The sequence below is a fragment of the Temnothorax americanus genome, unplaced genomic scaffold, assembly GCF_048541705.1.
Source record: "Temnothorax americanus isolate GAGA-0224 unplaced genomic scaffold, ASM4854170v1 Scaffold17, whole genome shotgun sequence".
In the NCBI taxonomy this organism is placed as follows: Eukaryota; Metazoa; Arthropoda; class Insecta; order Hymenoptera; family Formicidae; genus Temnothorax; species Temnothorax americanus.
In genome coordinates, this window is record NW_027509307.1 from 3,601,802 (window position 1) to 3,624,665 (window position 22,864).

The 22,864-nt window shown below is 39.9% G+C and overlaps 4 protein-coding genes across 9 annotated transcripts in view; 3 read left to right on the forward strand and 1 right to left on the reverse strand.

The window, feature by feature from the left end:
- The window catches only part of LOC143895801 (atrial natriuretic peptide receptor 1), a 72,553-nt gene that overhangs the window by 3,590 nt on the left and 46,099 nt on the right, over positions 1 to 22,864 (reverse strand). The window contains exons 1-9 of one of the 3 annotated variants that reach the window (XM_077403152.1): positions 13,901 to 14,421; positions 12,211 to 12,379; positions 9,183 to 9,348; positions 8,749 to 8,823; positions 8,014 to 8,293; positions 7,684 to 7,793; positions 7,375 to 7,563; positions 6,997 to 7,217; positions 6,431 to 6,670 (exon numbers count right to left, since the gene is read on the reverse strand). In XM_077403152.1, the coding sequence (XP_077259278.1) occupies positions 6,431 to 6,670; positions 6,997 to 7,217; positions 7,375 to 7,563; positions 7,684 to 7,793; positions 8,014 to 8,293; positions 8,749 to 8,823; positions 9,183 to 9,348; positions 12,211 to 12,379; positions 13,901 to 13,970 (1,520 nt within the window). In that variant the 5' untranslated portion in view covers positions 13,971 to 14,421. Of the gene's footprint in view, positions 1 to 6,430; positions 6,671 to 6,996; positions 7,218 to 7,374; positions 7,564 to 7,683; positions 7,794 to 8,013; positions 8,294 to 8,748; positions 8,824 to 9,182; positions 9,349 to 12,210; positions 12,380 to 13,900; positions 14,422 to 22,864 lie in introns of those variants that run through there. The other 2 variants (XM_077403153.1, XM_077403154.1) reach the window with 2 other exon arrangements.
- On the forward strand, positions 134 to 2,303 carry LOC143895808 (uncharacterized). The gene is made up of 3 exons (XM_077403174.1): positions 134 to 615; positions 717 to 787; positions 1,118 to 2,303. Exon 3 carries the CDS (start codon positions 1,145 to 1,147, stop codon positions 2,231 to 2,233), a length of 1,089 nt encoding a protein of 362 aa, XP_077259300.1. The 5' UTR covers positions 134 to 615; positions 717 to 787; positions 1,118 to 1,144; the 3' UTR covers positions 2,234 to 2,303.
- On the forward strand, positions 2,610 to 4,704 carry LOC143895802 (uncharacterized). Its single transcript, XM_077403156.1, has 2 exons — positions 2,610 to 4,421; positions 4,496 to 4,704. Exons 1-2 carry the CDS (start codon positions 2,758 to 2,760, stop codon positions 4,554 to 4,556), a joined length of 1,725 nt encoding a protein of 574 aa, XP_077259282.1. The 5' UTR covers positions 2,610 to 2,757; the 3' UTR covers positions 4,557 to 4,704.
- LOC143895803 (calcium-independent phospholipase A2-gamma) lies at positions 17,368 to 22,684 on the forward strand. 4 transcript variants are annotated; one of them, XM_077403157.1, is made up of 9 exons: positions 17,368 to 17,714; positions 19,329 to 19,740; positions 19,820 to 20,189; positions 20,273 to 20,485; positions 20,641 to 20,664; positions 20,782 to 20,990; positions 21,103 to 21,301; positions 21,495 to 21,695; positions 21,827 to 22,684. In XM_077403157.1, the coding sequence occupies exons 1-9, from the start codon at positions 17,662 to 17,664 to the stop codon at positions 22,078 to 22,080; spliced, it is 1,935 nt and encodes a 644-aa protein (XP_077259283.1). In that variant the 5' UTR covers positions 17,368 to 17,661; the 3' UTR covers positions 22,081 to 22,684. The 4 variants fall into 4 exon arrangements, with proteins under 4 accessions (XP_077259283.1, XP_077259284.1, XP_077259286.1 ...); XM_077403160.1 differs by lacking the exon at positions 17,368 to 17,714 and adding an exon at positions 18,775 to 19,070; XM_077403159.1 differs by lacking the exon at positions 17,368 to 17,714 and adding an exon at positions 18,775 to 19,013.

Here is a 22,864-nt window from a genome sequence, read left to right on the forward strand (position 1 = left end):
AATTTTATATTTCTCACAAATTAATTATAAATACTAAATAATTTTATATTCATGTCTTTATATATCGGTGCTTTTAATATTTTCTCTCATTTCTTTTATTTTATATACTTACTGTTTGTGTTTATACAAAGCTCGGATCGAGGGGTTCACAACTATTGAAATCCGGTGTACAGGCCACCATGAAATCCGGCTGAAATCCGACTGAAATCCACAAAATCCTTGAAATCGTGCTGAAATCCTTGAAATTTGACTGAAATCTTTGACATCTGGTTGAAATCCCCTGAAATCCGACTAAAATCCTCTGAAATTCGATTGAAATCATTGAAATCCGACTGAAATCCGAGTAAAGTTTTATGAAATCCTTCACAAATTTTTTTCGTTATCCTGCGAAATTTTTTTTGGACTCGGTGGGTAAAACGTTTGTTTTGCGCGCCCTGCAAGACGCTGCAAGACTTTTGTGCCGCCAACGCGCTTTGCTGACACAGAAACGAACGTTCACTACGTTCAGCGCGAGCGGCACCCGGCTTTCGGCAGCGTAGCGAGCGTGGGGCGTTGTGAGCAGTTGTGAGTTGTGTAAGCCAAAGCGTTTGGTAGTTTGACTTGAGATCGTTCGTGGTGAGTAATTTTTAGAACAATGGACGCAGTGATACAGAATACTACTATCATATCAAAAGTTTTGCTATTTTAACATGTTTACATTTGTCCTTGTATTTTAGGTTTCTCAGTACGTCTATTCTCTGAGTTGGACTGAGACGAGACGGTCGGTCACAAAAAGACGCCCAAAGAGGTTAGTTACACTTTGTTTTCCATATTTCGTTAAGTTACGTACTACCGCACTACAGCTTGCCTGTTTTGTCCTATTTTAATTAGATATTAGTTATAATTTGCTTATTATTTGCCCAGATAATTAAAACATGTTCAATTAATATTCACATTGGCTAAAAAAAAACAAAGCTTTGGTTTTATTTACATCGTTATTCCAATTATACAATAGAAAACTGCTCCAAAAATGCCATCAGAGTTGTTCAGACTCTATTGAAGACTCTACCTCCAAACGTAAGAAGATGGAAAAAATTGTGTTTGTATTTTAATTTTGTTTTCTTTTTCTTATTTACAGCTTTTTACAATAAACAAAAAGCACAAGATGGCTGAGAATATAACTATAGAGAAGAACTTGGAACAACACAGGGTTCAAGCTGAAAGTGAAAACCAGCAAGAGAAGCTGATCGAGCAAAGAAACGATCAGGGGGAAGTAGAAGAGGTGGAGAAGACTAGCAAGGACTTTTGGGAAGTCATAGAAGAGGAAATAGGTGTAATATTACCTATGTACTTGAAGAATCTGTTAAATATGACAGGGTTTAACAATGATCATTCCATGAAAGGCTTTGAAGCTTCTGAACATTTGCCAGAACTTGAAACTTTTGCACGCAATGTTATGTCAGAATATGTCAATTCAGTTTGTCCTCCTGAAAGTAAAGAAAGCTACTTTGGTATGTTTGCTAAATGCCCAAAATTGTTTACAATAGCAAGTGGCCATAAAATTATGCTTCAGCGAGTAAGTGATTTCTGCAAGAAAAGAATCAATCAGCAGGAAATGTTATTAAGAAGTAAGAATAAGGGATCTAAATCACAGTCATCACGTCAATTGTCTGTTGTGCCTGCATTCCCTGCAACCACAGCCCATCAATGTGAAAGAGATAAGTTAGCAGCTTCCATTTTGTCATCAATCCATCAATTAAAGAATCTTGTTGAGAGTGATCGGTCTATTTTAGAGAAACCAGTTTTCACCATTGCACATAAGAATGAAAGGCCTTCCAGTGCTTCAATTAATTGTCCTGTATGTAGTGTTGGAAACTGTGCAACTAAAAAGCATTCAAATGTAACTGTATATTTTAATCAGGGACGGTGGCTCTTGTCTAATTATCGTCGGCATTGCTCACGCCTTCATTCGGTCGAAAATGTTAAAACTGCTCCACAGATTACCATCAAGAGTATGCTTGAAAGAGGCCCAGTTGCAGGCACTTCAAATGCAGAAATGTCTCACAGCCTAGTTTCAAATTCAGGGTCTTCATCTACAGTTCCTCAAGATGGTGAATTTGATGATGATGATGATGTTGTGAATCCCCAAAAAAGAAGGCAATATAATTATAATCTCTTTTCTGACAATGAGAATGAAAATTTTGTTTCTCCGGAGGCATCCAAGGAGCAGGACACCTCCGTGCAAAGTCAGTGAAGTCATCTCAGCTCCAACCTTGTTCAAATAAGTGGAAATTAGAACAGTATTCCCGTGCTGCCAGAAATAAGCGGTCTCTAGAGAGGGTATCGCAGAATTATCCTTGCATCACATCATTTTTTCCCTGCTTAAATAACCACGAAAAGCTGTTGACAGAAAATTCAGAACTTCGGAAAACTTTATTGAATTTATCAGAACAGTTGGTAGAGCAAAAGCAAACAGACCACCTATCTAGCATACCATCAAAAATTCTTAGTGCTCTCGTTAGAACAGCAGCGGAAAATGCAAGAAGAAGTGTCCATGGGTTTAGGTACAAAGAAGAAATTGTTCCCAAGTTCGCTAGTCTTGTATTCCTTGTAGGCGGTAGATGGCTGTATGAAGTTTTGCAGAAAAACCTCGGACTTCCTTCAATTTCAACTTTGAGCAAGGTCACTAATTCTGCCACACAGCCTGTTATAGAAGGGGAATTTCGTTTCAAAGAACTGAAAAGGCATCTTGAAGATGGCGGTTACCCACCGGCAGTAATGATCAGCGAAGATGGAACTCGAATTCTAAGCAGGATTAGGTATGATGTGTCATCCAATACGATTGTTGGTTTTGTTCCTCCCACCTCTTCTACAGGACTTCCAATTACGTTTCACTACAAAGCTACATCCAGCAATGTTATTCAAGATTATTTCAATTCATGTTCCAAATCGAACTACGCTTATGTTATCATGGCCCAACCTCTCTTTTCAACAGCTCCTGCATTTTGTTTGTGTGTATTTGGAACAAACAACAGATTTGATTCAGATGTGGTTTTGAAACGATGGAAGTGGATGAAGGAAGAGGCCTCTGTTCATGGAATTGACATTCTTGGATTCTCCTCAGACGCTGATACACGACTGTTGAGTGCAATGAGGTCAAATGCCTTCCCAGTGACTGTTGACAATCCGCTTGTGTGGTATGATTGGTTTGTTCAAGATATTGACCAGAAGACGTCCTATATTCAAGACACCGTGCACATTATAACCAAGCTAAAAACAAGATTTCTAAAACCTTCAATAGTTTTGCCTATGGGTAGCCATGTTGTTTCTCCAACGCATTTAAGAATACTCATGCAGGAGGAATCCAAGCTAGAGCACGGTTTGGTTGAGTCTTATTTGAAAGCTGATGACAAGATGAATTTCAATGCTGCAGAGAAAATTATGTCAGTAAGGGTGTCACATCTATTATCTAATATACCTGGCGCTGCAGCTACGCAGATGTACCTAGAAGTTATGAGAAACATTTCTGATGCATATCTCCTAAAAAACCTAACTCCTTCTGAACGTATAAGTGCCATTTGGAAAAGTGTATTTTTTCTCCGCATCTGGAAGCGATGGCTTCAAGAAAATGGTTACAGCACAAGTAAAAATTTCTTGACTACGTATACCTATCTATGTATAGAACTTAATGCACATGCACTTGTAGCTGTAATCCGAAGACTGCGAAAAGAAGGGAGACCAGAGCTTTTCCTACCATGGATCTTCAGTTCCCAATCATGTGAAGGATTCTTCCGTGCTATGAGGTCTTTTACAACTGTTTTTAGCACAGTTGTTAACTTTGATATGCTTGATCTCTTGTACAAAATCAGGAGAATCCAACTTAAGTTACACCTTATGCAAGAGCTGTCCTCTGATGTTGTTTTTCCAAGAAACAAACCAAATTCCTCAACTTTGCCAATATGTGAACTCCCTTGTGATAAAGATATAATTAAGTCAATTCAGGAAGCCAGAGCATTTGCTATTTCTGAAGCTAGAACTCTAGGTATGAAACCAAAAATAAGTCAAAAAGTTCCTCCTCCTGTGCCTCTTCATCTCTACCATTTAAAACCTAAAGTCACTCAGGACGAGCCTATTTTGGATCTTACTGTGCCAGCAAGTAAAGAAGCAGACACTGAAGAAGACATATTGCTGGCAGATATTTCTGCTAAACAAGAAGCACAGTTGAATCTTCAAAGTCCATTTGTAAATTATGTCGACAATACTGGAAAAGAGATTGTTCTTCGCAAAACAACGCTTTGTTGGCTCCTAAGTAATGGTCACTCTAGGCTTAGTTCTGATCGTGTCCACAGGGTGAAGCAAAAAGAGGACAATTTTAATCCTGAAGGCCATGTGGAAACAATCAATAACGTATGTCACTGTGAGAATGTTCATCTGGGTGATTGGTGTGCCTTTAACGATCCCGACAATAATTGTGAACTTTTAATTGGACGGGTCTTAAGTTTTTCTTACTTAACAGGAACAGGGAAAGCTACAAACTACTCAGCTACCTTTGTACCAACAAAGGATCCTTTAAATAATGCTAAGGGTATAGGATGTTTGTGTACATGGTTTAAAATATCTGTAAGTGGTGTTCTTATTCCATCCAGAAAACAACATTCCTTCTTTAATTTGTCAAATTATATTTGTTCTTTGCCTCGCCCTTGCTCTGTAGACGGTAGTTTGAGGCTTAATGGTGATATTATGAGTAAGATCGATGAGTTTTTAGTAGCTGCCTCTAATTCTTAGTTATTGATTCCTAGTCTACTCTTGTCACCAATTTCAAAGTATTTATCAGAGATAATTAGTAAGTAAGTTTTTACTTAGTTGTTCTGCTGCATTTGTTTGACGTTAGTTAATTGCAGTGTGATTTTGTCTTTTATAGTAAATTGACATTTATTACCATGAAGTAACTAGTTTACCATGTGTTACATGTCAAAGATGTTCAGTATTTAAATTTTCAATAGATGTTTGAAGACTAAGTTTTTATTTGATTTTAACTACTTGTGATATATTTTATTCAGATGTTTAAAGACTGAAAGTATCTCTATGTTTGATTTTGCTGTTCTGCTGCTTTTATTAAACATAAGTTTATTTGCAGCTTGTTTCAGAAGTCTTTTTAAATTTACACTTGTTACAATATGTAGCCAGTTCACGAATGTGTAAGTTACGTATCAGATATGTTTAGTATTTAAGTTTTTCAGTAGATGTTTAAACATTGCAAATTTCTATTTGATTTTAACTACTTATACTATATTTATTCAGATGATGTTTAAAGACTGAAAATGTCTCTATGTTTAGTTTTGTTGTTCTGCTGTTTTAGTTTGACATAAGTTTAATTGCAGCGTGTTTCAGAAGTCTATGTAGTAAATTAATAATTGTAAATTACTACTTGTAGTCAGTTTTCTAATGTGTAAGTTACTTCAGAAATAAAAATTAAATTTTCAAAGCTTATTGTTTAAAAGTTACCTTTATTGCCCTACTTTTTTTTGCATTACAAAGTAATAGCTAGAGCTGTTTATTGAGTTTCTTGAGTTATCTGTTGTAGTTTTTCTACTACGAAAAATAGAAAAAACTGCAGCAGATAACTCAAGAAACTCAGTAAACAGATCCAGCCGATACTTTAGACTAAATGTCTAAAAATCCCTAGAATCCTAGAATGAAAAATGTTGCGCCAGAAGATTTTCAAAGTCTCAAACTAGTATGGTGTTGAGAATAGCAGCGTTAACGATTTCATCAAATAATGATAAGATACACATGCTTATATTGCTAAAAAAATATTTATGTACTTCTAAATAATTCTACATTCAGTTCTAATAAGATCACTTGATTTCCTTGTACACTGAATCAAATAGGAAAGCATGGAATCAAGAAATTGGACAGCAAATTGTGATGCAAATGCAATTTAGTCTGGTCCTCGGTCTGGCCTTCTACAACTCGCGCGGCTACAGATTTTGAAAGGCGCAGAAATTCGAATCACCCAGTCAGGAACAGCAGATTAGGTTTGAATTTTCATACATTAAGAAAGAAAAGGGTTTTAAAAAAAAAAAAATTAACACGCAAATACAATTAAACGCATGAAAACGCTGATTTATCTCAAATAGGGATAAATTTAATGTAAAACGTTTGAAATCCTCTGAAATTCTCTTGAATTCCACTGAAATCTACTTGAATTCTTTTAAAATCCACTTGAATTCTTCTGAAATCCACTTGAATTCTTTTGAAATCCACTTGAAATCCAATGAACTCCTTGAAATCCGTTGAAATCCGCTGAAATCCGCTGAAATTCGATGAAACCCGCTGAAATCCTTTTCCTCTGAAATCCGGTGTACAAATTTTTTTCTAGTTGTGAACCCCTCGGCTCGGATCAAATGTAAAGTTTGACGAATCGCGTCGCACGCGTACGTATACGTACCTGTATAAAAGACACGCGGCTGTAATAGCAGCGAGCAAAAACACGGCGAGCGCTATGCCCGTGTAAGCTACAAACGTGTAAGCTTCTCTCCTCGATGTGCAATCCGGATCGTTTCCCAAAAACCCGCACTCCGGAATATCTGGCGGGGGTCCTTCCCTTCCTCCCGGCCAGTGGATCTTTTTGCCAGTCATAGGACTGTATTCTCGATTTAGTCCCAAATAATGAGCGACCACTTCGAACCTGCAAAACACCTGTCAATATCTTTCAACTCATCTTTGACGATTTATGTGATATTTTATTAACATATAACGTTAATAATATTTTAGATCGGCTGAATTGATCCTCCTTTCTCGTATCGTATTTTTATAGAATTTCTTTTATTTTCTCTAATGTTGAAGAGAGAACTACTCTCATCCTTGATACAACAAGATAATCTACGATATCTTTATCTAATTTGGAAAAAAATGTCTAGTTTCCTAGGCGTCTACTCATTATAAATTCGCAATTTGCTTCTCGACCGCCAACGTTAAACCCGCGTCGAACGGAATACATAAATTTTAAGTGACCTTCCGGTAATGGGATCTAAATCAAGGATGCTGTAATCCGCGTCACGATCTCCGTTGTCGTCTATCCTGACGTGACCCGTAATCCCTATGAAGTCTCGGTCCCACATTCGCCTCGTTATAGATATGCCGTCCCTGATATCGCCACCTTCGGCCAGGGTCTCATTCAGCGCGATCCCTAACAAGTAAACACCGTCGTAAAATGCTCCGACGAAGAAATTCACCTGTGCAAAAAGCGAGAAGTTCATTTCACCTTGAGGATCAATTTTATTGATTTATAATTGCCCTTGAACCCTCGAAAAATCGCGACTTTCGAGTTTCGGAATGTCATTGTGCTCTCAAGATTAGATTTAGAGAAATCTTATTTTAATTGGACCTCACCTCTTCACCCTCCGGAAATGTGTAATTGTAATTAGTTTGCGCGCGTTGCCTGACGTTCTCAGCGAAATCCTGAAATCGCGGACTGGTCGGCTGAAGGAGAGACACCCTCAGCAGAGCCTCGTAAGCCTTCCTGGCATTGGTATCGTCCTCGTCCCCGACCTCCCAGTCGTGATCGCCCCAGTAGGAACCCTTAAAAATTATTTGATCGCTTTCATATTGATGGAGAAGTGTCACGCGTGATATAGTTTTGCTGTCACGTTGATGTATGACGGGTTTGCGATATTATTTTTTCATTTTTTATGGCCTTACGTGAAATATCTCGACGTCGAGGAAAGCCCAGTCCCCTCTCGTCATGCCCAAATCGTGCGCGGCCAGCATAAATCTCCTGACTAGTGTTCCACGAACGCTGAGTATCACGACTGTTAACAAATTGTTATTTTAATCGTCATTAAGAACGTTTCTGAAGCGTTTCTGAATCGCAATTTTCCTAGAATCCGTTTTAACGACAATTACAATAAAGATGTATCTATATTTATAATTTTAATAAATTCAAAGTCAATTTCTTCCGAGAGAGAGAATTTAAGTCAAGTCTTCCGCGGCGGAACACTCTGCAAACGTAAGACAAGAGCGATCACTCACTTCTCGCGTACATACTCGCGTCGCGCAGGTAAAGGTGATACGACTCGTCCTCGGAATTCCCGTCCAGCTCCCTCACGAATTTCAGGAGCCCGTTTTTGCGCAGACCGTACTCCAGATTCTTCCCTACCGTCAACGAGAACAGGTCCGACCTGTCCAGTATCAGCGCGACGTGGGACCAACCGAACTCCTTGAACACGCTGGCGAAGACGAGCCGCAAACGGCACTGGCAGTACGACATCCTCGTTAAAGTGGGGTACTTGCTTTTATCTTTGAAAATTCCCTTCGAGAGAAGAAGGTGAAGGATGCATTAGCGCGAAAGATCCTGTCGTTGAAAAGATCGTTACGAGAAAAAAATATCTGGACTCTACCGTGAGACTTCATCTTTTGTCAAAACAATATGTGTTAAGAAAAGTAAATAATTTATGATAATATATCAGATATCATTCAAGTAATTAGGTGGGATATGGTGATAATTATTACGAGAAACTCGTGACATAGTTATTTCGAGCTTAATGAGTTTTACGAGAGAGGGTAAGGTGACATTATTATGCAGGAGTATTTATCTCTCTCAGACTGTCCTCCGTCGTAATTAGCGACCAGCTAATTAAGATATTAATGATGCTATATTTAAAAAATTATAATGTCAGACAAGAGCAACGTCAACTATCATAAATGCTTAACTCGCAGCAATTGGAAAGAAAGGAAAAGATTCAATGAGACTCTTTCGCTTCTTACCGACGTTTCATTCTTCCACTTATGGATCCTTCCAAGGATACCGGACGTGACTGACAGTTCGCCCTCCGAGGGAGGCTTGGTTCGCAAGAAAGTGATAATCACGTTTCACATATATAATTTAATATTAACGTTGACACAATACGGAGTAATATCAAAATGTACGATGCGACATCAAAATGGGACATTAGAAAATAGGGATGCGAGATGGGAGATTGATCTAATTTAACGCAATTGCACGAATTTACAGTTACAGCATCCCTCTACTCGGGTGGTCTTCAAGGACCATCGTTGCGAGATTAATTAATGTCAAATGCCGAGGTTACGGCAAATGTAACGTTTATGGTAAATTAATCGCGCGGACGAAATGTACGGTGTGGAGTTGATAATTAGATGCTGACACGTGTACCTACAGCGCAAAAGCAAGTGCGACTCACTTGATCACCCATGCCAGTGATAATTGGGCTGTTCCAGTAGGCCGCGAGACGTGCCACCGGTTCCAGGGCGAAGGCGCAGGCTGGCCCGACGAAGGCGATCACGTTGTCCCGGAAATGCATGTCCGCCGCTAAACCGGGTGCTCTCGCCCCGCTGCAGGTCGGATAACTGAGAAATTCGAACCGAACATTTGTCCGTTCAACATCCGACCGTCTCTCAAGTATCGCGATCAGTTCAAATCAACGTTGCAATTAGGACTCGATTTAATGTCGAATACGCAAATGATTGTCGTTTTTCTCAGTCTTTTAGCACAGTTATAAACGTAACTATTATATTAGAAAGACATCCTGGCTATGTAGAAATTAGACCATTGTAAAAGTTGGAAAAAATATAATTTTCTGAAAATTTATGTGTACACGTATTACTCATTTTCTAAATATTATTTTTATTTTATTACAAATTAGAAAATTAATTAGATTAATGAGTACACTGTAATCATGGTCTTCTCAAAACGATGGTTCTGATATAACTAAAAAGTTTTTCAACCAGATTACTTCAAATTTGACATACATTCTATATTTGGTCACGAAGCGATCCAGAGAGATGAGAAAAATTGTCTTGCCTGTGAAATTTTAATGTCGCAAGTTTTGGAAAAGTGTATTATTTTCTTATATCGACAAATTTTAAAACCTTTGCTATGCAAACAGATAATTATAAATATAAAGAAAAGAAAAAGATTTGATATTTCTTTTATTTCAGCTTACTAAGGGCTGGAGATTAGAGATTTCATTTAATTTTTAAAAAATCAATAACTTCAATATTTCTTGATCCCTTTGCATGTAGACACGTAGTCAATAATATGAGTTTTAATATTAATACACACGTGTGAATGTTCACGTTGCTATTTAATCGTTAAACGAAAAAACTCTGTTTATTTTTCGAATTCAGCGGTTACTAGCAGTCCAATTCCCGCGTTAACGTAGAAATGTACAATCCTATTTTGCATTGATAATGGTAAATGTACGCGTACATGGTTAATATCAATCAGTGAAGACGCATAAAGTGGACTATATGATGGATCGCATGTATCACGTATTAAAATGCAAACACAATACGATTGGATTACTGGGGGTGGATAGCGAGAGGGATGAGCCGAACGTCCTCACCCTCTCTCTCTCTCTCTCTCTCTCTCTCTCTCTCTCTCTCTCTCTCTCATGTGCAGTTGCACGTGACGCACGTACCGCGTCCTTGAGGGGGCGAAATGCGCATTTCGGTGCGAATATTCCGCGTACGCGCAATTAGCGACGAATAGCAACAATAATCACGGTGCATTCGTCGCGTATAGGGAACGGGACGCGTCGCCGCGAGCAACAACTCGAGATAATGGTGCATTAATTGTGCCCGATGAATGGCCAATGATTGAATTCCCCGAGATCGATCTGCGCTAATTGAAAATGTTGAGAATGCGGCGCGGCGCGGCGCGGCGCGCGGAAATGCCGCGGTTTCTCCGGCAAATGTTTACAATGACAATGCGGACGGTTGGGAAATCTCGGTTCGCGATAGAAAAGAATTTAATTTCCACAACGCTCTCTCGCGTACGAAACTGTCAATAAATCAAAATAAATGTTGGAATTTTCGTCGGGAGTTAATTCATGGAAATAAGAATTGCAACTGTGATTGTAACACCCGCGTAACATATATGTAATTGTCAATAAATCATTTTCATCAGGAATTAATTAATTACCAAAAATAGTTTTACATCGCAATTAATTAAATGCTGTTATAAAGACGCGGGACTTCGGTGCCAGTACTGAAACGGTGATTAATTCGTGATTCACGCTCAGTGGATAATGTAATTATTAACGAATTATTGAAATTTTTGTCAGGGATTAATTCATTAGAAGAACGGCCATTTTACGCCGCGGCTAATTAAATGCCGTTACAAGGACGTCTCGATGCCGCTATTAAAATGATGATTTCAACAACGTGTAATTCGCGCTCAACCAGATACGTATAATTATCAACGAATTGTTGGAATTTTCGTCGGGGATTAATTCATTAGAAGAACGGTTATTTTACAACGCAATTAATTATAAGTACTGCCGTTATAAAGATATATCTCAATGCCATCGCTAAAAAAGTGATTACAACCTCAGTGTGTAATCCCCGTGAAACAGATATAATATTAAACCACGTAACGTAGACATAGGCGCGGCGGTATACATACTCCGTGTATGCATATGAATACATTTTTCATACGACCGTGTATGGAGGAGAGAAATGGATCGATATATAGCGAATGTCGTTACGTAAAAATAATTTTCTGTCGTAGATAATTCGTCGATTTTTTTTTCTTTGCCGCCGATCTCTCGAGAGGGTTGTACGGTTTATATATATCACGAGCGCATCTTTCCATGCAAATGCCTGTTCAATTGTATCAATGTAATGACACAAAAGGGGTGCACGTGAGCAGCGAAACGAATTATAACGCGCGCGAAATGTAACTCGGCGGGAAATAATATAAGATTCGCGTATCACGGTGCAGAAAGTAATGACGTTTCTCATCCGATGCGAAGGAATGTCTTTTATTTATACGTTTATGACATCACACAGTCATTGTACGCGTGACTACCTCTGGACATACTCGTAATCTCGAATATTTTTATCGCGTACTTTTTCCTCCTTCGACGGCATTTCTTTCCACCCGTTGTCCCAACGACCGAAACGGCAAAAAAAATAAAAAAATCACCAAGAAAAAATGACAGGAGCACGCATTACGAACGGCCGGTCCATTAAAGGGACACGAGGGAGAATTACGATGGCGAGACACCCTTACGCGTCTTTCATCCGGTACATGTTTTTCGTTATCGTGCATCGAGAATATTGGACGTCGCGATTGTTAAATTGACTCGACGGACGAATTTGATGATTGTCCTCGCTGTTTCGTCAATTTTGATTGATACGGCGTCTAAAATGATGGACGATCCTCCTACCTTCGTTTGCCGACAGTAATATTGGGCACAAAGTTACCTTCCTTGAACTTTGCGCAGCTGCACGTTGTGAACATTCAGGAATTCGTTGACTTCTTCCAAAGCCAGGTCGACCGCCGGGCCACATCGCTCAAGATCAAACGGGCTGTCGAGATGGGATGCCATGAGTACGCCCACGTTATACACCCGCAGAGGATTTCCGTAATTCACTGCGAGGCGGATCAAAGGACGTGAGATTCCGTCGTATCACGAGTGTGGATATCGACAAGCATTTTGAACGCTTAATCAAAAATAATGCTGTGTTCGAACACGGGCTTGAAATCGAAGACGAACAAACCCGAGAATAATTATCTCTGCGATATTTGCGAGAGATATGTTGCTCAAAAAAATTCCAGCAATTATTTCAAAAGCTGCTCCTAGATATCGCTTGAAATATGTAAAATTACAGACGCTTTAACTCGAATAAAATATTTAACAATAAGTCAAAATATGACTTTTGTAATTGAAAAGCTGCGACTGTGCTGGAATAACTTGGGATTCGAATTGGTTTGCAAATTGAAACGCCGGGGCGTTAACTTGCGCAACTACCCAGAAGAAATGCTGCCGAGCGACGTGCCGCTATTTGTCGAAGAAATCACACAGAAAATACATTCGTTTTATTCATACGCGCGATTACACACGTCAGAAAAGCCGAGAGGGGACATAGAATACTGAACTACAAGCCATGCATATCCAATGAGCTCGTATTCCCGCCATCGAAACATATAGAAATTTCAAATGAACTGCAGATCGATAAAGTCGCGCAAAACACGCTTGACCCTTGAGTGCGCAGCTTTGCATACCTATATGCAAAGCGAATTTTCGATTCTCCGTGTGTAATCTCCCTTATGAAGTTCGAACTGAAAACGCGCGGCTTTGCACACCTGTAAAGGGCCTTCTTTCTTTTCTGAATGGGAAGACCCAGAAAAGGTCACTATTTATTGAAAAAATTATCAGAATGCTTACGAAATTGCACATTTAAGAGTTAACAATTGTATTTATTAAGTGGTAAAATAAAACGTTGATACACGTGTGTGTCGTGAAAAAAAAAAAAAAAGAAAACGGAAAAAAGGGAACGATCACACACGTCGGACCGCCCGCTGAGCCACGTCTAAACTTTCGCGGGGAAAGATTCACCCTTATATAGGGGTTGATATACGTAAGTTGCATATTGAAACATTTATCATCACTTATATGGAACAGCATGTCGGTAAACTTTTGATAAAAGAAAATCGATGGACGCGGATGTTCTTTAAAAGTGAAATTTTACCAATAGGTGATGTGTGTATTTCTTGAAATGTACCTTATTATCATCCAACAGGGATATTAAAATTCGTTTATATATATTTATTAAAATGCATCTTATACTAGCACTTAAATAATTTTATTCCAGAGAAAATTGTCCGTTTCTTTTCTTTTACGCACCAGACATAGTATATATGTTATACTTTGCAACAGCAGAGAAAAAACAACGCGAGCGCGTATTTATATAATAAAAGGAAAATATTAATAAAAGAAAGTAATATGTGTGTGTGTGCGCGCGTATATCTCGTGTTAAGTTGAAATAAAATTAATCAGATGAAAATTGATCTGATCTCGTTATGGGATTCCGGGGCAATTTGCGCAATAAGAAAGTACATTCCGACGAAAATTAAAGAAAAAACATCTTTGTGAATAAGCAAACGTCTTACCACTCACGAGCCACGACACTTGCGAAGCAACAATGACCGACAGCACGAACGACCTCGTCTTCGCGAACATAACGAGGCGAATTAAGGGTTCTCTCGAATCGCGGGGAGAGAAGGGCTGGGATCTCCGCACACGCGGGGTGGTGGTCACGTGTGTGTCGTGAAAACAAAAAAAGAAAACGGAAAAGGGAACGATCACACGTCGGACCGCCCGCTGAGCCACGTCTAAACTTTCGCGGGGAAGGATTCAGCCTTATATAGGGGTTGATACAGTCCCACGGAGCCGTGGCAATGCGCAATTCGACGCGCCCCTCGGAGGTATCCGCGAGTAGGAAAAAAAGAGGGGAAAAAAGGGGAAAAAATGTCACGGCACGCGCTAATTATGCTTCGTACGCGTAGATACGAATCGCGGAATGAAAATAAGTAAATTATCGCGCGATTCTCGAATCTCGTTCCCGACGTTTTTCGACCCCGAAGTCCCGGGAAAGGTGGATTTTTGCCCGTAGATCAGCCGAGGTTTCGAAATCGATCACCTCTCAAACAAAAGAAAAATCTCTTCCAATTTCTTCCTGATGGATTTCGCTCTCCGGTGAACACGTGTGAAACAGGATCCCGTGCCAATTGTCGCGAAAATAAATATGCAGCGAATCTGAGCCTCGATCGGATTTCCAATGTCCGACCGCGCAATTGTACCGATTTGTATAACTCGTGATATGCAGGGTGTCGCGGATTCGCTTTACGGATTTCTCGGGGCTGGAAGTGATTTTTTTCCCTACACTAGCGCAACCGCATATGATCTGCACGCGCTAAGGGCGGCTCGGACGGATCTGATCTGATCTGAAGCACCCTGTACAAGCACGCATGCCTGGGAAATCCAAGATGCGAGAATCCGCGTCGAAAGTACATCGATTCGAGATAGCGCGACTATAATTTCTTTTATTACTACAAACTATAATTAAGAATCATAGGAGAATGTGACGCAAAACAGATAGGTCTATCCACTAACGGATCCTGATAATGGAAGGTGTTTGTCGGCAAAATTTAGTTGGATATTTTTCTTATTCTTAGTATCACGCTTAGCTTTTACTTCAAGATTAACGACGAGAACGTGGTGAAACTTCTGATTTTGCTTTAACCCTTCGTGCATTTTTTCCTAGATTTTTAAAGTAGATGCAGCAAAACTGATTTTTTTAATTTGAAAAAGGAGTGTTTTTTAATATTAAAACACATTCCCCTGGGACAGACCTGCCAGTGGATTTATCCATTTAGCCGTTTAATAATGGATCATGAAACAGATATATTATCTATACGCGGACGGTCGGCAAAGTATTGATTATATATAAATCATTAAATGATAACAGAGATATATTTCAGATACAAAATTACGATCTTATAGCAATGGCCAGTGACAATACCATTATTAATATCTTTATCATTCATCTAATATCATTATTGTCTTGTAATAATTATCGTTTATGTTTGTTATAATTGCGTAATTTCTGGAATAAAGCATCTCCGGTACAATATCATAAATATCGATGATTCGAGGGAACGATACGATACGCAATCGCGCACCCGGAAATCCCGTTCCGTCCTCATCGAGACGGACGTGTAATCCGTACGCGAATGGATGCGTCATTACGGCTTAACGGAGTCCGTAGCGAGCCAATTTTCTGTGAAAGAAAAATGGCGCGATACACGACGATCGAGCCTCCGCGACTCGGCCATTCGGCCAGCAAGGTCGTCTGGGCGCGAGCCAATCGGGATGACTTCCTTGTGTAGCGAGCCTTTCTCGATTTACGGCATGACGTCGTAACATCACCCGATCCACGTGCGAGCCAAATCGCATGGTCTTCCGGAGAGACGTGTTCGTTCGCTCGAAAAACGACGTGCGCACAAGTACTTTATTTGTCGCGGCGAGCAGGCGACTTAGGTTAGACGAAATAAACGTGATAAACAATCGTGATAAACAATCGTATTTAACTTTATATACTATATACACCTGTTTGTGTTGTTTTTTAGAAGCGCGCAACTGTTATTTTAGTACGTAACCCTTTTTCTCGGGAATTTTGGTAGCCGTTTGTTAACTCGTTTCCGTACTAGTTTTCTCTTAAGCGGAATTGCCTTAATTCTTAAGTGCTTTGTATATATGCAAAACAACTTTTCGATATATTGTGTAATCTCTCTTATGAAGTTCGAACTGAAAATGCGTGGCTTTGCAAATCTGTGAAGGGCTTTCTCTGGCCTTCTTTTCCTTCTGGGATAGGAAGGCCTATTATTTATTTAAAAAATACCCAGAATGCGCTACAAAAATCGCGCGAAGATTAAGGGAATGCGATAAGTACGTATTTCAATATTTATTTTGTAAAGCATTTTTCGCTGCTGCTAAATAAATGAAGAAAATTGAAAGTCTCGTAATATTATTTCAATGCCTATCCTAATATCGTATTTTCGAAAAATTATTATGCAATCTGATGTAATATTATTGACACGATATTAAATGTTGAAAGTAAAATCGAGAAAATTTCGGAAAAACTGGAACAATCTTTCATTCATACCAAATTATTTTTTCATAAATGAAGACAGGAGTGTGGAATTAATATCGCACGCGCGGACTTTGCTTCTTATTTATGTTTAGTAATCATTGCAGCAACGTTTCTTATGGCCGGTATTCATAATCTTATTTCAAGACCGTCTTAAGTAATATCTTAAGATGCTAATACCACTCTGTGATTGGTTAATGACATCTTAAGATTGTACTTAAGATGGTCTTTAAGATAAGAACCGACTACGAATACCGGCCTTATGTTGTTCAAGAGAGCGATAAAATGCGACGCTCGCACGTTTTGGCATTACTTAGTGTCGCTCGCTATTGTGCTATTGATATAACGATTGATCCGAAATGAATCATCGGACGGGAAAACAAGGGCGTTAGAGTCAACGCGCAAATGTGCGCAAATAATCTGCCATAATAATTATATTATAATAATCAGATCGCGCGCACACGTCGCTAAAGTCGGACGAGATACCGAAGTTAATTCGCGAGAGTTGTGGACGAAGCTGTCGAAGTCGCGCACATGACAGCGCGGACGCACGTGCCTCAATGTTTACATCGCGCTTGGTCGTCTTGCGTGAGGGAAGCGCGGCCGGCGGCGCGTGCCTCGGGATATAACCGATATTGGACGCGTATACGGAAGACCGGACGTAAACAAACATAAGTATCGTGATGAGATCGTCTCTTGACTCAGCTTCCGAGAACCGAGAACCTGTCGACTTCTCTCTTCACCCTCCGCCCTTCGTCTTCGCCCAAATGTCGTTGCACTGCGTTGCACCGCGGTAAACGAAGGTGTCGCGCGACCACCTCTGGTTGGCCCGCCGGCCGTCGTACGATCTTTATTTGCGAGGCGAGCTGGCAAACTCGCCGGGACGTCACGTGTTGCACTCGTATAAGAATTGAAACGGCGCCGAGTCGCGTTTAGTATCAGCGCGAAAGTTCCAAGTAGACGGGCGCTGCGGCGGAACACGATCGTATATTTCTCTTTCTTCTTCTTCTGTCATCGCGAAGATTGGTTGGATTCAATTCGATTCGTTGATTTTCTTGACAGTTTCGGTTAACGAAACATCAATTTCGTATACCTCTTTCGAAACATTCGCGGAGAGGAAAGTTGAACGAATTGACTTGGCGTTTGATTGAAACATCTCCGAGGAAGAAGAGATAGAGAGTGGCCGCGGGTCGATATAATTGATCTGCCGCGATCCTCACGATGTCTTTTAATAGACACGCGACGCGCTGCCGAAAGTGCATTGTGTTAACTAGGTGAGTGAGATCACGCTTTGATTTACAATAAAGAACAGAACGTATAGATCGGGTGACAATTAAGTGTATATATAAAGAAATTGATTTGTTGAGGAACGAGCGTAAAATTAACCCTAGATTTTTTTGCCCAAATAAAATTATATTTCGTTGAAACGATTTTGAAATGACTTCCACCGAAACTATGCGACTGATTCGTCGAGTAACGCCTCAACTATTTTTTTTATGGACAGAAATATATTAATTTTTATTTGTTGACGTGGGAAAGAAATTTAAATGGAACTGCAAACAATTTTGTTGATTATGCCCATTTAATTCAATCAATGCGAATTGAACTTGAATCTCGGTTTAGCCTACTCTTTATCATCGTCTAAAGGAAATGATGAAAAAGTAAAGGTTAAATCGAGAATAAAGTTAATCTACATATTGGTGGAAATGGAAATTTTTAATCCGATTAAGTTAATTGAAACTAATCGAAATCAGCCTAAACTACTTATTGATCGCGTGCGTCATCGCCAGTTGTAATTTCATCTAGCGAACGAAAAGCCGTTGCACGGAAATGCATTGTCGACTTAAATAGCTGCTGAGTCATTTAACGGTATCTGCTATCCGCCAGTAATGATCCTCCGTGACGTTATCGAAATGTCGGCACGATAATTGAATTAGCAATCTTATTCCGGAAAAAAAAAGTCATATAAATGCGCACAGACGCAGGCGAATGAGCCACGGGTCAGGGTTAGACAACTCGAGAGAAGAGACCCGTTTCGTTTTAGCTGAGCTTCTCGCACATGGTTCGTCTTTTCTCTTTTCCTTTTCACGTTGGAGCGAAAAGGAGAAAAGACCAACTGTGAGCTGAAACGAACAGGCCCTAAAAAAACCCCGTATATCGGACTGCGGATTGGGATTATTGAGATTGGATTGACATTTAATCAATCAGAATAAAGAAGGGCTGATATCTCAGGTTTAGTGAACTTTGCTCTGAATGGTCTTTCAATCCAATCTCAATCCCGATCCGTGGTCTGATAAAACGTCTTCTCGTTCGATCCAATTCGATCCCTCGCGCGACCAGCTGACTTTGACAGCTGTGGAAAATACGTCGGCGACGACGGCGCGTCGAGCGGCGACGGAATTCCGTTTTCCTTCGTTGTCGCGGCACTCCGAATCCGAATCGATATTCAGTGAATTCAGTTCTCAAGTCTCGTAGAAGCTATACGCGCGCGTATAATAATTGCGATCGCAAGATGGAAGGAGACGAGGAACATGCGCGTTACCTGAACGTGAACGTTCTCGAACAATAAAGAGGTTATACTTTCGACTTCGGTGCTATCTCGACCAAACTCCGATTAATTTTGTCAAATGGTACCTGTACCACCTCGCCGCTAGAATTATTAAACATTTTGCTGTTTGACGCAAAAAGATATTAAAAGGAGCCGTGCCGTTAAACGATCTCTGCTTTTGATCGGCGATTCTGATGCCAATCAAGTTGATCGGAGTTTGGAATCGAAATCACTTTAAAATTTATTTATATGAGTTGGCAACAATTTGTGCATAAGATCAGTATGCGATTGTACTTGTCGGAAATGCAGACAAAAAAAAAAGAGTATCTTTTGATTACAGGCAACTTACGGACAGCGCGGCTGGCAAGGACGCCGGTGGAAATGTAACGAGCGCCACAGACAGATTTTTGCGCTCTATAAATGATTTAAAGACAGTCACAATGTCCATGCAGAATCAGTGGAAGCTTATATCGCAATTGAAAGACTATCTGAACAAGGCCAACTACGAGAAGAATCAACAGCTTGTCACCAAGGATTGGTTGGATAGCCTGCAGAAATTAACCTATTCGCAGCTTGAGACGATACGAAAATTGGGATCGTCTTCGGGATCTGTCAGCACCACCGACAAGACCTCGAGTGCAAAGCAGAAAGACAGCAATGATCCGGAGAACGTGAAGCTGACGTTAGTGTCCGAACAAGCAGAGTCGGTCGCCGATCCCGATCCAATAGCCGCGCAACCGAAAACACCACAGGTAATTATTTGTAAACTGGACGAGGCAATAATAGTATTTATTGTGATTTTTGTGCGAAGAGTTAAATTTCTCTGCGCAGCAAACTCGCGAGCCAGGACAGCCAGGCATCCCCGACAAAGCGGAATCGAAGGATGGCGTAACAATGCTGCAAATTTTCTCCACGTTGTTCCCCAAGTTGTCTCCCAAAGCTGCGTCAAGTGCCGTCGTCATACCGAAGTGGAAGGTGAACGTCCACAGCAATATTCCGAAGCACAGCATCGTCTCCCGCACGCGTCACGTCTTGAACAGCATCGCGTCGGCCGAGTCAAACGCCTCGAAGTTGCGCAGACTGGAGGATTTGTTGTCGCACGTCGATCAGTATCCAGAGGCAAGACATTGTGCGATTAAAGAGGGAGCGATTCGAATCTTATTGAGGACTCGTCAAAAGACGAAGGATGAACAAATTAAAGGTATACAAGAGAAAAATAAATTTTGAATGACGATGCGTCACCTTCCACCATTGGTAACGTTTACTTCAACGTGGATCTTGCAGCGTCTATTAGAGAAGCACTGGCTGTAATGGGTTACATCGATCCTCTGCCTGGTCGGGGTATCAGAATCCTGTCGATCGACGGCGGCGGCATTCGCGGAGTATTGGTTATAGAGATGCTGAAGAAATTGGAGGAACTCACGGGGAAGAAGACTTACGAAATGTTCGATTATATATGCGGCGTGAGCACAGGAGCCATTCTCGCTGCTGTATTAGGTAATTGCTTAATGTAGGGGTCTAGAAATATTAATTGATTAGTCTCTTAATAATCATTAATTATTACAAGATAACGTTAGAAAGAGTTACTTATTTTTCGTTTGTAACAAGTTTGTTGTGTGCGTCCAAATTAATTTGTATGTCACTATATGCAGTATTGCCAAAGGATTTTTTGGAAGGTAAACTTTTTACGTGGATTTACAGCATGTTTCGCATGTGGATGGTTCCGCGTGTGAAAAGAATGTCTTGTGAAGTTTCCGTTTATCACAAGCTTTATTGTTCACTCGCTATTGCAGGAGGACACAAGAGAAAGTCATTGGATGAAGTTTCGTCATTGTACAAGGAACTAAGCACTAGGGTATTCACGCAGAGTGCTATAAAAGGCACGAGCAGTCTAGTCTGGAGTCACGCGTATTACGATACCGCGTTGTGGGAAAAATTATTAGCGGAGCATTTGGGCGACAAGATTCTTATTAAGACCACGCGCGATCCAAATGCACCGAAGGTGCGTAGATTTTAATATATATTGTCGAGCGAAAGAAAATGCATAATGCATGACTTGTACAGGCGAGGTAATTTGAATGTAGAGAGGCGTTCAACTGTGTCTGCATTTTTAGTTTGCAGCAATATCCGCCGTGGTAAATCACGAGCACGTTATGGCTTACGTGTTTAGAAATTACACGTTTCCGCACGGAGTGGAGAGCCAGTATACGGGGTCTCACAAGTATAAATTGTGGGAAGCTGTGCGAGCGTCAGCTGCTGCACCGAGTTACTTTGAGGAATATAAATACGGCGATTATCTTCATCAGGACGGCGGTAAGCTACGCGACTATTCCGGCGAGTAAGGGCCGGTTGTTCCAACCTGTTGGTAAGCTAACTAACTGTCAACTTGGTAAGCTAACAACCTGTTAGGTAGTTTACCTAACAGGTTGGAACAACCGGCCCTAAACCGTATAAAAATCGAATAAAAGTTTTCGCAATGTCATCGAGAACGATTATATTGCTTCAGGTATTCTGGTAAATAACCCGTGCGCCGTGGCGATACACGAAGCCAAACAGCTGTGGCCGAATAATCCGATCCAATGCGTCATATCATTCGGAACAGGTCGAATCCCACATCGCATCAGCGAAAGCGAATCTCCAGACATAGCACTCTCGAGCTGGAGAGAGAAGTTTTACAAAATTCTGGATAGCGCCACCGATACAGAGGGTAATATACTAATATGATACAACAAGGGCGATCTAATTAACTGCATTGCAGCTATTTGGAAATAATTTAAGGAAAGATGTAATTGGTAAAATTGATTGGTTTTATGTAACATCTCAATCTCGATTTTTCAGCTGTACATACGATGCTCAACGATCTGCTACCCGATCACATTTACTTCAGATTTAACCCTTATTTAACGGAAATGTTATCGATGGTGGAAATCCGACCCGAAAAGATCAGTCTGATGGAACAGGATGCAAGGATGTACGTACGTCGAAACGAAGAGAAATTTCAAAAGGCTGCTACGGCTCTGTTGGAAAAACGACGGATCCAGCAAAAAGTCGCGGATTGGATTGTGTTGCAAAGACAATTATTCGGTTTATAAAGAGCGATACTTCAAATATCGATATGCATTCCGTAGTGCGATTTGCGTTTGCAAAAATCACACGGATATTTATAGTACAATCTTTTGTACCTCTCACATGTTGTGACATCAAGCTAAAACTTTTCAAATAATACCTTCTCAATAATGCTTTTGAATAGTACAATAGAACAGTGCAATAGACATATTTTAAAATGTGTTGCTATGCTTTGTATTATGCTCGTTTATATTAGTTTTTTTTTTGTAACTAGTTGAACTTTTATTTGAAGTAATTAGTTCTAATAAGATAATGATTCGACATCTATATAAATGAGAAGTTTATTTTAGATTAATGTGGAATCATTATTAGTATTAGCACTTGGCTGTGATATACTTTGTAGTACATGAACACGCTTAAGATTAATCAGTATAATTCTATATTTTGTTGCGTGCATTATTCTGGCAATAGTGTAAAATTGTATATTTTTAATTCGACAAGAGCAAAATGTATCTTCATATCAAAATAACTTGTGAATGTGTTGAGTATTGAGTGTTTCATATATTTTTCTTCACTGCAAATATATGTATGCATGTACGCAAAATTTTCAATAAAAACATCACATTTTAAGTGTGTAAAAAATTAAATAAAAATAAAAATTAATATAAGAATTGAATTGCTTAGAATAATTTTATTCCAGAAGAGTTGAGAAAAACTTCAACATACTTGATGGTATTTTAAATGCACTTTTTTTTAAGAGTTTGAATATTCTTTCTAAAATATCTCTTTTTGCCTTTTTTATTATTTTTA